The 13,829-nt window shown below is 41.2% G+C and overlaps 2 protein-coding genes across 2 annotated transcripts in view; one reads left to right on the top strand and one right to left on the bottom strand.

Moving 5' to 3' along the window:
* Positions 1–3,388, bottom strand: part of gaa (alpha glucosidase) — a 49,198-nt gene extending 45,810 nt beyond the window's left edge. Inside the window, exon 1 of the mRNA XM_043714805.1 lies at positions 3,012–3,388. The gene's annotated coding sequence lies outside the window, so the exon portion shown is untranslated. The remainder of the gene's footprint in view (positions 1–3,011) is intronic.
* Positions 3,389–3,492: 104 nt separating this feature from the next.
* ccdc40 (coiled-coil domain containing 40) overlaps positions 3,493–13,829 on the top strand; it is a 96,530-nt gene continuing 86,193 nt past the window's right edge. Inside the window, exons 1-3 of the mRNA XM_043714804.1 lie at positions 3,493–3,631; positions 6,786–6,849; positions 8,881–8,991. Of these exons, the coding sequence (XP_043570739.1) occupies positions 3,546–3,631; positions 6,786–6,849; positions 8,881–8,991 (261 nt within the window). The 5' untranslated portion in view covers positions 3,493–3,545. The remainder of the gene's footprint in view (positions 3,632–6,785; positions 6,850–8,880; positions 8,992–13,829) is intronic.

Raw genomic sequence — 13,829 nt, 5'->3', positions numbered from 1 at the left:
CACTTATCTTCGCTATGTTAAACTTTTTCTCTTTTAACTTTGTATGTTTCTTAACTTCCCTCGTCAGCCACGGCCACCCATGCCTCCTCCTAGGATCGTTCTTCCTTTTTGGAATGAACTGATCCTGCAACTTCTGCATTATACACAGAAATATCCACCAGTGTTCCTCCACGGTCATCCCTGCTAAGGTATTGCACTATTGAACTTTGGCCAGCTCCTCCCTCATAGCTCCATCGTTCCCTTTATTCAACTGAAAAATTGTCACTGCTGATTGTACCCTCTTCCTCTCAAATTGCAGACTGAAGCTTATTGTATTATGGTCACACTTTCAATTTCTCAAAAATGCTCCATCATACAATAACTATTTCCATAATGAGATTTCCTTTGAGAAGATTTGCAGCTCACTTTGAGGTTCTGGGCGTAGGTTTGCTCACTGAGCAGGAAGGTTTGTTTTGTCACCATAGTAGGTAACATCATCAGTGAGCCCCTGATGAAGCACTGGTGGTATGGCCCGCTTTCTATTTATATATTTATGTTTCCTTATGTTGATGATGCCATTTCCCATATGACATCATCATTTCCCATTCTTTTACTGATGGGGTGGTAAATGGGATCCAAGTCAATGTGTTTGTTGAGAGTGTTCTGGTTGGAATGCCATGGTTCAAGGAATTTTCGTGCATGTCTCTGTTCGGCTTGTCCTAGGATGGATTTGTTGTCCCAGCCAAAGTGGTGTCCTTCCTCATCTGTATGTAAGAATACTCGAGAGAGTGGGTCATGTCTTTTTGTGGTTGGTTTATGTTCATTTATCCTGGTGACTAGTTTTCTACCTGTTTGTCCAATGTAGTGTTAGTTACTGGTCTTGCAAGGTATTTTGTAAGTGACATTCTGTGTAGGGTCTTTCAAGTTCATTAGCTGCTGTTTTAGTGTGTTGGTGGCTTTGTGGGCCACCATGATTCCAAGAGGTCCGAAGTCTGGCAGTCATTTCCAAGAGGTCTTTGATGTAGGGGAGAGTAGCTAGAGTTTCTGGATTCATTTTGTCTGCTTGTTTGGGTTTGCTGCTGAGAAATCAGCAGACTGCGTTCATTGGGTACCCGTTCTTTTTGAATATACCGTATAGGTAATTTTCCTCTGCTATTTGTAGTTCCTCTGTGGTGCAGTGTATGGTGGCTCGTTGAAATAATGTTCTAATGCAGCTTCATTTGTGGGTATTGGGATGATTGGGTCTGTAACAAACACTACATTGGACAAACAGGCAGAAAATTAGCCACCAGGATACATGACCCACTCTCACTAATATCTTTACATACAGATGAGGAAGGACAACAATTAGACTAGGAGAACACATCCATCCTTGGACAAGCCAGAGACACGTGCAAGAATTCCTTGAAGCATGGCACTCCAACCAGAACTCTCTCAACAAACACATTGACTTGGATCCCAGTTACCACCCCCAAGAAAAGAACTGGAAATAACCACCACAGGAAGTGACATCACCGACAGAGAACCAAAACAAAGTGGGCCATACCACCAGTGCTTCATTTGGAGGCTCACTGATGTTACTAGTATGGAGACAAAACATCTGAAAATGAACCTTGCAGCTCAGCAAGCAAACCTGCATCCATAATATGTGCTCTTTAAGATTTTAGTAGATTTAAAGCAGATGCATTTCAGAAGGGCCTCAGAGCATATAATAGTTACTGAATTTGGTTCCAAGGTCATTAAAACAGCTAAATCAAATTGCTCCAACACTGAAGGAGAAACTGTTGCTCTAGTTTTTGGCATACAACAGTTTTGTAGATACCCAATCAGCAAGAATATCATTCATACTGACTACAAACTGCCATAAGTGATCTGTCAAAAACATAAGTGTTGGATGTCAGTCATCTCAGCTCCAGGTCATCTCTGTAGGAGTTCCTCAGGGAAGTGTTTGAGCTGCTTCAAAGACCTTCCCTTTGGAGGTCAGAAGTGGGAATGTTCACTGATGATTGCACCACATTTCAGTACTATTCATCACTCCTCAGATATTGAAGCAGTCCATATCCAAATGCAGCATGATCCAGTCAATGCACAGGTTTGGGCTGAAAAATGGCAAGTAACACTTGGGCCACACAAATATCAGGCAAGACCATCACCCCTTGACAGTCAATGGTATAATGGAATCCCCCACTTACTATCCTGGGATTTACCATTAACCAGAAACTCGACTGTACTAATCATATAAATACACTGGCTACAGCTAGTAGTTTGCAGCAAGCACCTCATCTACTGACTTCTCAAAGCCTATCCATCATCCTTACCTGGTGTGGCTTATATGAGACTTGAGACCCACAATGCGATTTACTCTCAAGTGCCATCTCAGCAATTAGCAATAAATGCTGGTCAAGCCAGTGATGCCACATCCTATCAATGGGTCAGAAGCAGGCAGGTGAGATTAGTTTAGTTTGGGATTACAATCATCATGGACTAGTTGGGCCAAAGGAAATGTTTCCATGCTGCATGGCTTTATGACTATGTATTAGGTACAAATCTTATCTGCAACCTAATCTGCAATTTGATTCCTAGCATCAAAGTAAAAGGTGACATGTTGTGTCACAGCACAGATTTTCCAGACCTTTGAGAGATTTCCATGAAATGACAACATGCAACACCCCAGGATAAAGGTACGCAATTCGCCTCAGTTGCAGTCTCTGTACAATGGAGTTAGTGTAGTGTTTACATATTCATGGCTGACAGTCACAGACTGTAACATCATTAAGCAGAGAATCCAGACATGCAAGCCAACATCAGAAGTTTAATTTAACAAACTATTGTGGCTATTTTAACATAGATAACATAAAAGCAACAAAGCTGATCGCTGTTTGTAACTCAAATACGCAGGTATCATTTCCCTTGTCTGCAGCGAATGCCTTTTTAGGATAACTTATGTTGACGCCAGAAAATACCTCTGGCAGATGCAATATATCAAAATGCCTTCAACATTAAAACATGAAACAAGAAATGAAAGCGCTTACTCTTCTGGAACTAAATGTTGAGACAGACTCTGGTTGGTAAGCAGGATCAAAAGCTGCGGTGAAATGTGATGACAGGGATGTTTAGGTGCCGAATTGTGAAACAGGCTGGAGGGCCTGAAAGACTTCCTCCTGTTGTTCTCTGCAGTCCCGGTACCACTGTATTTACCAACAGGTTTACGTGAAACCACGAACTTTCGAAGCGCTGCTCCTTCATCGGGTATTTGAAGCCGCGATAGAAAGTGGAAAAGGCTGGAAACACCGAGGAGTTGGATTCAGTCACACTCCAATCTTCTACCAACTTGTAAGTAACGACCAGAACCAGCTCTCAGTTCACCGAGTGTGTCTACCTCAGAGAACCTCCTGACCCGAGAACCAGAAATGAACAAACCGCCGGTGAGCCGAGTCACATGACAGCTCCGGCTTCACCCACTGGGCCGGTCCACATCTACACGGTCACGGGGAGGGGTGTCTGTTCCTTGCCTTCTCACCATTGACAACCCAACCTCCACACACAAACACCCCCTCTCCCAAAGCATGGTACAGTCCGACAACGCACTGGGACAGCGGCCGGGTTGTTGTAATCGTCTCTTAGCAACAGAGAACATGGCGGACGGAGAGGGGTAACTTCATCACTTCCCTCATCTATTCTTAATACTTCAGTGTTCACATTTGTAGAATGTCTGTTTTTCGAAATATTTCAGTAGATGTTTGTATAGTAAAGAAAACCATGCTTCTTAAAGGAATGTTGAACAAGAAAGAACGTGCGAAGTTTATACTTGATGTCGGAAGAGATGGTGGGGCTAACAGATAAAGAACAGCTGAAATTGAATTATTTAGAGTTAACATTGTGGTTCATCCCTAAGTTAGATTTGATGGAAATATGAATACATTTGGATTGCCACAGGCGTTTGTAAAATTTCCTGGTTGTAGAATTCCGATAGTGCGGAAGCAGCCGATTCGCCCCATGAGCCCATACCGACCCTCTGAAGAGTATCTTTCCCAGGCCATAACCCCCCACCGTTTTCCTATGACCCTGCTGCGTTTGCCATGGCTTATCCACATAGCCTGCACACAAGTGGATACCACGGCCAATTTAGCATGATCAATCCACCCAACCTGCTCATCTTTGGAATGTGGGAGGAAACCAAAGTACCTGGAGGAAACCCACACAGACACAGAGAGAATGTGCAAACACCAGACAGGTGGGATTGAACCGGGTCCTTGGCACCGTGAGGCAGCAGTGCTAACCACTGAACGACTGCACCTTTATTGACAATTGGTTATTCACCACAGAAATAGCATGATTTTGATTTAAGGTTATAAAAAATATGAGCCTTCCATAAAAGATGGTTGGCCGAAATGTCAATTTTCCTATAAGGTAACATATTAAAAATGTATCCCAATATGATTTTGTAGAATTGATAAAAATAATATTTATCAAAATGCATGAAGACCTCATTATACAGATTCACTTGTTGGACAATGGAAAGCATTGTGGTAGTTAGTATGTCATTGGAATGAAATTAATAGAATGGAATCATCAGCGAATGAGTAAACTAGGTTAGATGATGAATCAAGAAAGGGATTACTGTGAAAATAGAACAAAATGACATGGATGGCAGGGATAATGGAAAATAATAGCAGACGATGACACATCCCTCCCAGATTGTCTCAACGCCTTCTATGCTCACTTTGAGCAGAATTTCAGCAGAGAGATAACAAATATTCCAACAAGTCCTGACGTACCTATCCCAATGGTCACTGCATCAGAGGCCAGATCAGTTTTCCTTTGTTTAAATCCAAGGAAAACAATGGGACCAGACGGAATACCAGGCCGTGCACTCAGTGCATACACAGATCAACTGGCAGAGGTCTTCTTGGACATCTTCAACTTCTCCCTGCAGCAGGCCACTGTCCCTGATTGTTTCAAGAGGGCCAACATCATTCCTGTGCCTAAGAAGGTTCATGCAGCATATCTCAATGACAAAGTGGTTCTAACTTTGGTGGTCATGAAATGCTTTGAAAGGCTGGTCAGGACATTAATCAACTCTAGCCTCCCCACTACTCTTGACCCACTCCAATATGCCTTTAGGACCAACAGATCCATGTCAGATGCCACATCACTTGCCCTTCATGCCTGCCTAGGACATCTTGACACCAAGAACAGCTATGTAAGAATCCTATTCATTGACTACAGTTCAGCCTTCAACACTACTATCCCCTCGAGACTTTTTACTAAAGTTAGTATTCTCGGACGAAGCCCTTCTCTCTGCAACTGCATTCTCAGTTTCCTGATCCACAGGCTACAATCAGTGAAGATTGGGGGCAATATTTCATCCTCACTAACACTCAACACTGGAGCCCCCAGGGGTGCATACTGTACTCATTGTATACCCATGGCTGCGTCGCCAAATACCAGATAATGCCATTTACAAGTTCGCTGATGACACCACCATAGTCGGTCGAATCTCAGATGGCGACGAAACAGACTACAGACGGGAGATGGAAGACCTGGAAAAGTGGTGCACTGAGAACAACCCAGCTCTCAATGCTAGCAAAACCAAGGAACTCATTATTGACTTTTGGTGGGATGTTATTCATGCCCCCCCTACACATTAAAAGCACAGAGGTGGAATGAGTGGAGAGTGTCAAGCTGTTGGGAGTGGTCATCCACAACAAGCTTTCTTGGACTCTTTATGTGGATGCACTGGTTGCAAAGACCCAACAACGTCTCTTCTTCCTCAGGCAGCTGAGGAAATTTGGCATGGTGGTGCATACCCTAGGTAGGTGCACTATCGAGAGCATTCTGTCTGGATCTATCACTACCTGGTATGACAACTGTACCATTTCAGATCGAAGAGAGTTACAGAGAGTGGTGAACATCACAAAGGCCAACCTCCCATCTAGAATCCATCTATCAGGCCCGCTGTTAAGGAAAGGCCGCCAGCATTCTCAAAGATCCATCCTACCCTGGCAATGAAAGCTTGTGAAACCAGATAGTGATACATCCAGACGGAATGTTCTTGATGGCGCATCTATACAAGTTGGCAAGGGTATTTGAAGTCATGCCAAATTTTCTCTGCTGCCTGAGGAAGAAGAGACATTGTTGGGTCTTTGCAACCAGTGCATCCACATGAAGAGTCCCAGAAAGCTTGTTGTGGATGACCTCTCCCAAGAGCTTGACACACTCCACTCATTCCACCTCTGTGCTGTTAATGGGTAGGGGGGGCATGAGTAACATCCTGCCAGAAGTAAATAATCAGTTCCTTGGTTTTGCCGACATTGAGAGCTAGGTTGTTCTCAATGCACCATTTTTCTAGGTCTTCCACCTCCTGTCTGTAGTCTGCCATCGGGGAGAAGGTACAGAAGCCTGAACACATGCACCAGCCGGTACCTACTGTTGCTCGAATACTGAATGGACTCACAAACTTTTAACATTCGCCTGTACCTGTGTATTTGTTTTTGCTGCTGTTTATCTATTATTTACTTATCTATGCCACTTAACTATGTGATCTGTCTGTATTGCTCGCAAGACAAAGCTTTTCACTGTGCCTCAGTATATGTGACAATAAATTCAATTCAATTCAATTCAATGAACCAAAGCCTGGTCTTCAGCACCTCGAGTGATCTGAGAGGAATCATCATAGGAAATATAAGTTTATGTTTAAACTGGTCTCTTAAAATGTAGTTCTAAACCAGTAAATTATTTGCATTATTCAATATTGAACATTTGTTTAATATGATTATTTAGTTCCTTTGTTTCATTTTTCATAGCCCCCCATCTGAGACCTTTCAAACCTTGCATGAGGATGAAGATGGACCAGAAAGTGCACAGATGGTAAATACAATTTTTGGCTGTTTGATTTTTACTATAAATATGGTAGCAGTTGTGCCTTGCATTGTATCATAGACTAAGCACTTCAGAAGACAAGTTTTGTTGTAAAATTTCTCCAAATATTTGAGACTTAGTATTTGTCATTGAAGAATATTTCATCCAGGTAAGTTGCAGCTTTGCTGACTATCACCTCAACACTTAACAGCCATGAGGTGCTGTGGGTCATGAGCAGATGAGAATTGTACTCAGTCACCACCTACAATGCCATGGCCCAAGATATTCCTCACTCTACTGCACCATCAAGTGAGGCAGTTGATTCTGGTTCAATGAAAGGTTTATGAAATCATGCCGAGGGCAGCAAAAGGTATACATAAAAATCAGGTGCCAACTTATTGAAGCTACAGCACAGGAGTACATGCATGCTAAACAGTGAAAGCATAATGTCATAGATGGAGTTCAGTGATCCCACAACCAGAGGATGAGATCAAGCTCTGCAGTTCTGTCACATCCTATCATAAATAGTGGTAAACAATTCATCAATTAATTGGAAGAGGAATCTTCAAGAACTTTTCCATTGTCAATGATGAGGAAGTCCAGCCTGTTGGATCCCAAACGTTACGTGCAAGTTCTCAGACAACATGATATATTTCACTTAATTTCAAGAATCAGTTGAATACATTAGACACAGCAATGTCCATCCACCAATAAGAGAGAATCAAACTATCACCCTTGATATTCTATGACATTTCCATCACTGAATCTCCCATCACTAGCATTTTGGTAATTACCTTTTACCAGAAACTGAACTGGATCAGGCATGCAAATATTGTGGCTAGAAGATCAGATCAGAAAAGAAATTCTGCAGCAAGCAAGTCACCTCCTGTCTGCTCAAAATCTGTCCACCATCAATAAGGCATAAATCAGGATATGATGGAATATTTTCAAGTTGCTGAATGAGTACAGCTCCCAGCAGCACTCAAGAACCTTGACACCATTCAAGATGAAGCATTCTGATGAAGAATCACTGAACTTGAAACATTAACTCTGCTTTCTTCCCATGGATGTTGTCAGACTGCTGAGTTTCACCGGCAATTTCAGTTTTTGTTTCTGATCTCCAGCATCTGAAGTTCCTTGTTTTACTGAAGCAATTTGCTTGACTGGCACCTTACCACCACCTTCAGCATTTACTCATTTCACCACTGATGCACAGTGGAAGCAGTGTGTACCATTCACAAAATACACTGTGTAGGTCACCAAGGCTGCTTAAACAGTACCTTCTAAGCACATGACCTCTATCTTCTAAAAGAACAAGGCCAACAGATACATGGGGAGTCTACCACTGCATTTTCTTCTCTAACTGACTTAGAACTACAGTATGTCATCATTCCTTCACTTTTTGCTGGGTCACAATCCAGGACCTTTTTTTAAGAGCACTATGACTACCTTTACAACCCTAGGATTGTAGCAATTCGATAAGGAAACTCACCACCACCTTCTGGAGGACAATTATGGATTAGACAATTAATATTGGCCCAGCAAGCATCCAAGGAGTACAATTTTAAAACCAGAGCCATAACCAAATTGATTTCTGTGCTTGGGTTGCCTGATAACACAGGCCATTCCCTTCCTCAGGCTGCTTGATGTTGTGGTAGTCCAAAACCATTTGGCTGTCTAATGTGCTAAGGTTCTACTGACAGATTTATTGACAAGTACTTGTCAACAAAGCCAGGCATTTAAAATGTGGGCACTTGCCTCATGGTTTTCCACTTTGTACTTTTCTAATGTCTTTCAGGTCTCCCTTCTCCTTAATATGTACCTCCTGGATCTTGCTTAGAATTCTCATCATAAACACTTTCCCTGCTACTGTTAGCTGTTTAGTTATTTTTTTCATCTCTGTGACATGTTTGGGATGTTTTCTTATATTAAGAGTGCATCAAAGTGCATGTTTGAAAAAGAGAGCCATAAGGTAAATATTAAAATAAAGACACATATTGTGTGTGGCATCTAATAATTGTTGTATTTCTTGCAAATCAGATAGAAACTACTGAAGATGTTGCTGAGGGAAGAGACCAGACACCCACTTCAGAACCTCCTGTATCACCAGATATTTTTGGGGATGTTCCAGAATATACACAAGCAAATACGGTAATTGTCTTTCTTCAAATCATTTTCAATGTTTAATTTTTATTTTATTAAGTTATAATTTCTATACTGATTTCTCATATATCAGGAGATATACCATTGAACGAAGTGGTTGAAGTTTGCTTTCCTTTTTGGAATTTAACCACAGGCAATGTGGAAAGAAAACTGGTCAAATATGTTTTATTTTCTTTTATTTATTTGGTCATGAGATTGTTGGCATTTCAAACAATTATAGCACTTCTTGCCCCTCCCTAATTGATCATGTTAAGAAGGTGTGGATATACCAACAGTGATTTGAGGGAGGGAGTTCCAGATTTTGACCTAGCAACAGTGAAGACATCCTGCCAAGTATAGAATAGAAAAATAAAATAAAATCCCTATAGCATGGAAATGGGCCCTTTGGCCCAACAAGTCCACACCAACCCTCTGAAGAGTAACCCACCCAGACCCATTCCTCTACCGTATTTGTACTAATACATTTAACCTACACATCCTGAATAGTTCACCTAACCTGCACATCTTTGGACTGTGGAAGGAAACTGGAGCACCTGGAAGAAACCCATGCAGACACTGGGAAAATGTGCAAACTCCACACAGACAGTCACCCAAGGCTGGAATCGAACCTGGGTCCCTGGAGCTGTGAGGCAGCAGTGCTAACCACTGAGCTACTGTGCCGCCCTTAAGTCCATTTGTGTTTGTAGTGTACAAGTAAATGAATACAAAATTCCATGAATGTTGTGTCATCAATAATAGCAGAGCCAGGACATCTGCCAAACAAGACTGAAATGTTTGCAACCATCATGGACTTTTTAAAAAATTAATTTTTGGGTTGTGGGCATTCACTGGCCAGGCCAACATTTAATGCCCATCCCTTATTGCCCCAGACGACTGTTAAGTTTCAACCACATTGCTGTGGGTCTGGAGTCACATATCAGCCAGACCAAGTAAGGATGGTGGATTTCCTTCCCTAAAAGACACCACTTGAGTTTTTCGGACAATTGGCAGTGATTTCATGGTTGTCATTAAAGTCTTAATTACAGACTTTTATTGGGTTCAGTTTCCACCATCTGCTATTGTGGTAATTCAAACCTATGGCCCAGAACATTACCTGGGATTCTGGATTTATAGTCCATTGATAATACCACTAGGCCATCGCCTTCCCTCTAAATCACATGCCAAGTGATTGATTCATCTTAGTGTCCTCTAAGACCCCAGCATCACCGATGTCAGCCTGAAGTCAACTTGATTTATTTAACATAATATCAAGATGCAACTAAGTAATTGCTGGATTGTATTGATCTGAGATCATTTCCCACATTGTCAATTATATACCAGAATACTAACCAAAGTGGAACAGTTTTGCTTGGGTGTGGCTTCCCAGACTCCTTTATTCTACATTCAGTCAAATGCAGCCTTGGTTAATTACTCTCACTTCATCTTGTATTTAGTTCTTTTCTTCATATTGGAACCAGATAATAAGACTCACATCAAATCATCCTTGCAGGACCCCATCTGACCTTATCTCCATCACACTGTTCACTGATGTATTTAGTATTGGTTAGTGCATTGAGGATAGGAGTTGGAAGGTCATGTTGTAGCTGTCCAGGATATTGGTTAAGCCACTTGTGGAATACTGCATTCAATTCTGATCTCCCTGCTATAGGAAAGATATTGTGAAACTTGAAAGGGTGCAGAAAAGATTTAATGGATGTTGCCACAGTTGGAGAGAGCTACAGGGAGAGGCTGAATGGGTTGGTCTATTTTCCCTGGACCATCAAAGGCTGAGAGGTGCCCTTATTGAGATTTATAAAATCATGATGGGCATGGATAGGGTGAATAGGTAGTGGAGTCCAAAACTGGAGGGCATTGGTATAAGGTGAGGGAGGAAAAATTTAAAAGGGATCTAAGAGGCAACTTTTCCATGCAGAGGGTTATGTGTGTTTGGAATGAGCTGTCAGAGGAGGTGGTGAAAGATGGTACAAATACAATATTTAAAATAAATCTGGATGGGCATATGAATAGGAAAGGCTTAGGGGAATATGGGCCAAATGCTGGTAAATGGGACTCAATTAATTTAGGATATTTGGTCGGCATGGACGAGTTGGACTGAAGGGTCTGTTTCTGTGCTGTTTATCTCTGTGACTTCATGACTCTATGACTGTAGTTGGCAACTCATTAGATAATGGAGCAGACTACACCCACAGGCAGCAAGATCTGGACAATATTCAGGCTCAGGTTGATGAACAACAAAGGAATACAAGTGCTACAAAACATTTGTTAGCAGAACACATTTCTTATAGATCATGAGTGTTACAGGTAGCAGTTAATGGCACTGAGAACTTCAATAAATCTGCACATACAAATTTCCAACTCAAAGTTTCACATACATCAAAAAAATTGATATTAAAGTTTTAACTGTTAGTGCATCTCTTGTGAAAGCAACTTATAATTGATTACATTTTAAGCTAATCAGCAAAAATGTACTGAAGACATTACTGACCAAAGAAATTGAACATCACCTTCAGAACCTCCTTCATTCCTCAATATTGTTGGATATGTGTCAGTAAATGTACAGACTAGCATGGTAAATATATGTGTGTATGTTTAATATTTAATTTTACTGTGGGTTATCCTTGAAAGATCAAGAAATTGAAGTCAAATTATTTACTTGATCAAGAACTTGGCTGTTTGACAGGAGACGATGAAGGGAGAAGGGAATTGTCTTTGGCAAATTCACTGAAACGCTGTGCAGAGGGGCTTAAACTGTGGATTGTATTGTAAATGATTTAAATAATGGAATTGAAAGCCATGTATACAAATGGTGAGACATCATCATTCCAAACATTTGTTGCTATCCAGTGATTTTCACCTTGTGAAATCTTTTGGGATCTTTTATTTTGTTTGAGGTGCTATGAAAGTACAATTTGTTGCATAAAAGAGGATCTCACTTAGAACAAAAAGGACAACATCTCAAACACAATCATCTATATTTTCGCACAAATCAGGAAGAAGCTGATCTGGCTGATCAAGGAAATCAGATACCTACTTCCCATATTTCCAAAACTGCTTTCAGATGTTGTGGTGATACAGAAACAAATAATAGTTTTAATGCTTTTAATACTTTGTTATTCTACAAATTAGCACTTTAAAGCAGTGCTGATGGAAGCAGATTTGGAAATATTGCTGCACAGAAAAGATAGTAGATATTTGGATCATTCTTCCTCAAATTGCCAAAGATTATTTTTAAGTCTGGGATTAATACATTTTGTTAAAAAGGTATTAAGGGATGTAAGCAAAGTCTACAAGTCACAATTCAGCCATGACCCCTCCAGACAAGCACAGCACAGGCTGGAGGGTGTGAATGGCTGACTACTGATCTTATGTTTCTCATTTATAAAATTTAAAATAAAGAAATGTCTCCATCATCCTCTTTGGCCTGTTCCATTTAGTAAATGGAAATATGAGTGTGATTATGATCCATGCATATCATGGCCTAAGGTAGCCAATCACAACTGGGCATTGGTATTCATTTGGTGGAATTGTTTTCACAAATTACAAAACCCTAACGATTTTCACACCTTCATAACCAAAACAAAATTCCGATATCCAAATTCATCAGTATCTGAATTGTTATCTTCATTTGTAAGTACTTTATTGTAGTGTTGTAATATGTAAATAACTAGAAATCAAGAAAAAGCGATTTTTAGGTACTTTTAAGTAGAATCTTTGAATCTTGACAGTGTGGAAACAGGCCATTTAGCCAACAAGCCCACACCGACCCTCTAAAGAGTAACCCACCCAGACCCATTCCCCTACTACTCTACATTTATCTCATCCTACACATTTGAACACTATGTGCAATTTAGCATGGTGAATTCACCTAACCTGTACATCTTTGGACTATGGGAGGAAACCAGAGCACGCAGACGAAACCCATGCAGACATAGGGAGAATGTGCAAACTTCACACAGACTGTCACCCAAGGCTGGAATTGAACCTGGGTACCTGGCGCGGTGAGGTAACAGTTCTAACCACATAGCCACCCAGCCGTCCTTACAAAATGGTATTCGTTCAGTAGATGATAGTAAGGAATAGCCTCAAATACAATTCAAAGGACAATAAATAATGTCATCATTAATCCATTAAAACACAGTAAGGATAGTAGAGCAGGCGGTGTATTGCAATTGCAGATGTAGGGGTTCTCCAGTAAGTATCTGTAGCTTGAGAACCTTTGGCTTAGTCAATGAGCTGGAGGCTGTAATGCAAATACTATGGAACATTAGGAAAGTGGAGAATTACTTGAACACTTTGTTACAGGAGGCAGTCACTCCACTTGGGAGAAGATCTTTTGGCCAGTTGTCAGGATCAGGTAAGTAAGACAGAGAAGTAGACTCAGAAGGCTGGAATGCAGACGTTTCAGCTCTTGCAGGTTTGATGTCCTTTCAGCTTCTATGCAAGAGAGCCAGGCCTACAGATTTGATGATAGATAGAGCTAAGCAATGGATGTAGGTTTGCTCACTGAACTGGAAGGTTCATTTTCAGACATTTCATCACCATGCTAGGTAACATTTTCAGTGAGCCTCCAGACGAACACTGCTGATGATTTCTGCTTTCTATTTATATGTTTGGGTTTCTCTGGAGTTGTGATGTCATTTCCTGTGGTGATGTCATTTCCTGTTCATTTTGTCAGGGGGTGGTAAATGGGGTCCGAGTCAATGTGTTCGTTGATATAGTTCCTTCCTAACCTGCAATCTTCTTCCCGACCTCTCCGCCCCCACGCCAGTCTGACCTATCACCCTCACCTTGACCTCTTTCCACCTATCACATTTCCGACGCCCCTC

This window comes from Chiloscyllium plagiosum, chromosome 24 (genome assembly GCF_004010195.1).
Source record: "Chiloscyllium plagiosum isolate BGI_BamShark_2017 chromosome 24, ASM401019v2, whole genome shotgun sequence".
In the NCBI taxonomy this organism is placed as follows: domain Eukaryota; kingdom Metazoa; phylum Chordata; class Chondrichthyes; order Orectolobiformes; family Hemiscylliidae; genus Chiloscyllium; species Chiloscyllium plagiosum.
This window is presented reverse-complemented; position numbering and strand designations above follow the sequence as displayed.